The sequence below is a fragment of the Lolium perenne genome, chromosome 2 (assembly GCF_019359855.2).
Source record: "Lolium perenne isolate Kyuss_39 chromosome 2, Kyuss_2.0, whole genome shotgun sequence".
Lineage (NCBI taxonomy): Eukaryota > Viridiplantae > Streptophyta > Magnoliopsida > Poales > Poaceae > Lolium > Lolium perenne.
Window position 1 is genome coordinate 250,063,774 of NC_067245.2, and position 1,238 is coordinate 250,065,011.

Here is a 1,238-nt window from a genome sequence, read left to right on the forward strand (position 1 = left end):
CAAGCAGTGCACAACCTCTCCTTCTTCCGCTCGTCGTGTGATAGTATCCTGCCATGTTTTGACGTCTGTTGATTCGTATCCTTGTCCTTATAGTACTTCTTGTTTTGTTTAGGTGCTCCTTTGGTCTCAGCTTTATCAGGATCACCCACTACTGGTGCATCTCCTCTGTTTTGTGCGTCCTCATGGTAAGCCGTTGAACGACTGTTCGGTCACCTTTTCTCCTGTGTATTATGCCTTTCATACATTTCATAAGCTCGCTGTAAGATTCTGGGTCATGCAATGCTGCATCAAAAGCTTCTGCTCCAATTTGGGTAAGCTCGCTATGCTTTCTCCGCTCAGCTACCCCTTCCCATCCCCATCCGTACAAATCACTCTCGCGTCTCGAGGGCAAACCATACCTTGCATCCTTCGAGAACCTTCGGAGAACACAACAGTTCGGAATTTCAGAGCACCCCACAAAATGCAAAACAAACAAGATGTGCTTGCAAGGTTGCCCTTTCCGATACATCCTTCGGCAGCTGCACGTTATTGTTTCCTCTTTGCTTTCGTGTCCGTACTCCATCGAAAACAAATACTTACGGTTATTCATCCATGACACAACGAAGGTTGTTAACCCACCAAAGACATCCAAGTTGATCTACAATCTCTAGGCCCCCAATCTTTTTCAGCTCCCCTTGAACGAGGTAGAAGTTTGTAGCAGTGAATTTACGGGCAGCAGACATCTCTATATCCTTGTACCTGGTAACTGCAACCGGTACTGTCTGAGAGTCTATGGTGTCCTGGCGGGCCTCTTCCTCCCGGACACAGCTACTGTTATTCTCGTAGTGCACAACCATATCCACCATTGTCAGTCCAAAGTCAAGGTGGGTGTGTAGGGTGGAGTTCAAACTCTCGCTCCTCTGGTTGCTTTTCATTCCGAGGAAATATCCATTCGCTAGATACGCGGCTGACCACAACTTCTTCCTCCTATACATCCTCTTCATCCATTCTTTGGTTAATTCCGTCTGGTGCTTCTCGACGAATGCCCTCCATCTCTCCTCGAATACTTGTTCGAAGTGGTGTAGTACAAAGAGCGACCGGAATTCATTGTGAGCCAGGGAGTCAATGTGCTTCTTCATGTTCTTCTCAATATGCCACGTACAAACACGGTACCACACGCCTGGAAAGACTTTAACAACAGCGGCGATCATTGCAGCGTCCCCATCAGTGATGATCCCTTTAGGCTTCTGCTGATACAT

General features: G+C 47.3%; 1 protein-coding gene across 1 annotated transcript; it reads right to left on the bottom strand.

Annotated features, from left to right (window-relative positions):
* Positions 1–581: 581 nt before the first annotated feature.
* On the bottom strand, positions 582–1,238 carry LOC139835784 (protein FAR1-RELATED SEQUENCE 5-like). Its single transcript, XM_071825649.1, has one exon. It carries the CDS (start codon positions 1,236–1,238, stop codon positions 582–584), a length of 657 nt encoding a protein of 218 aa, XP_071681750.1.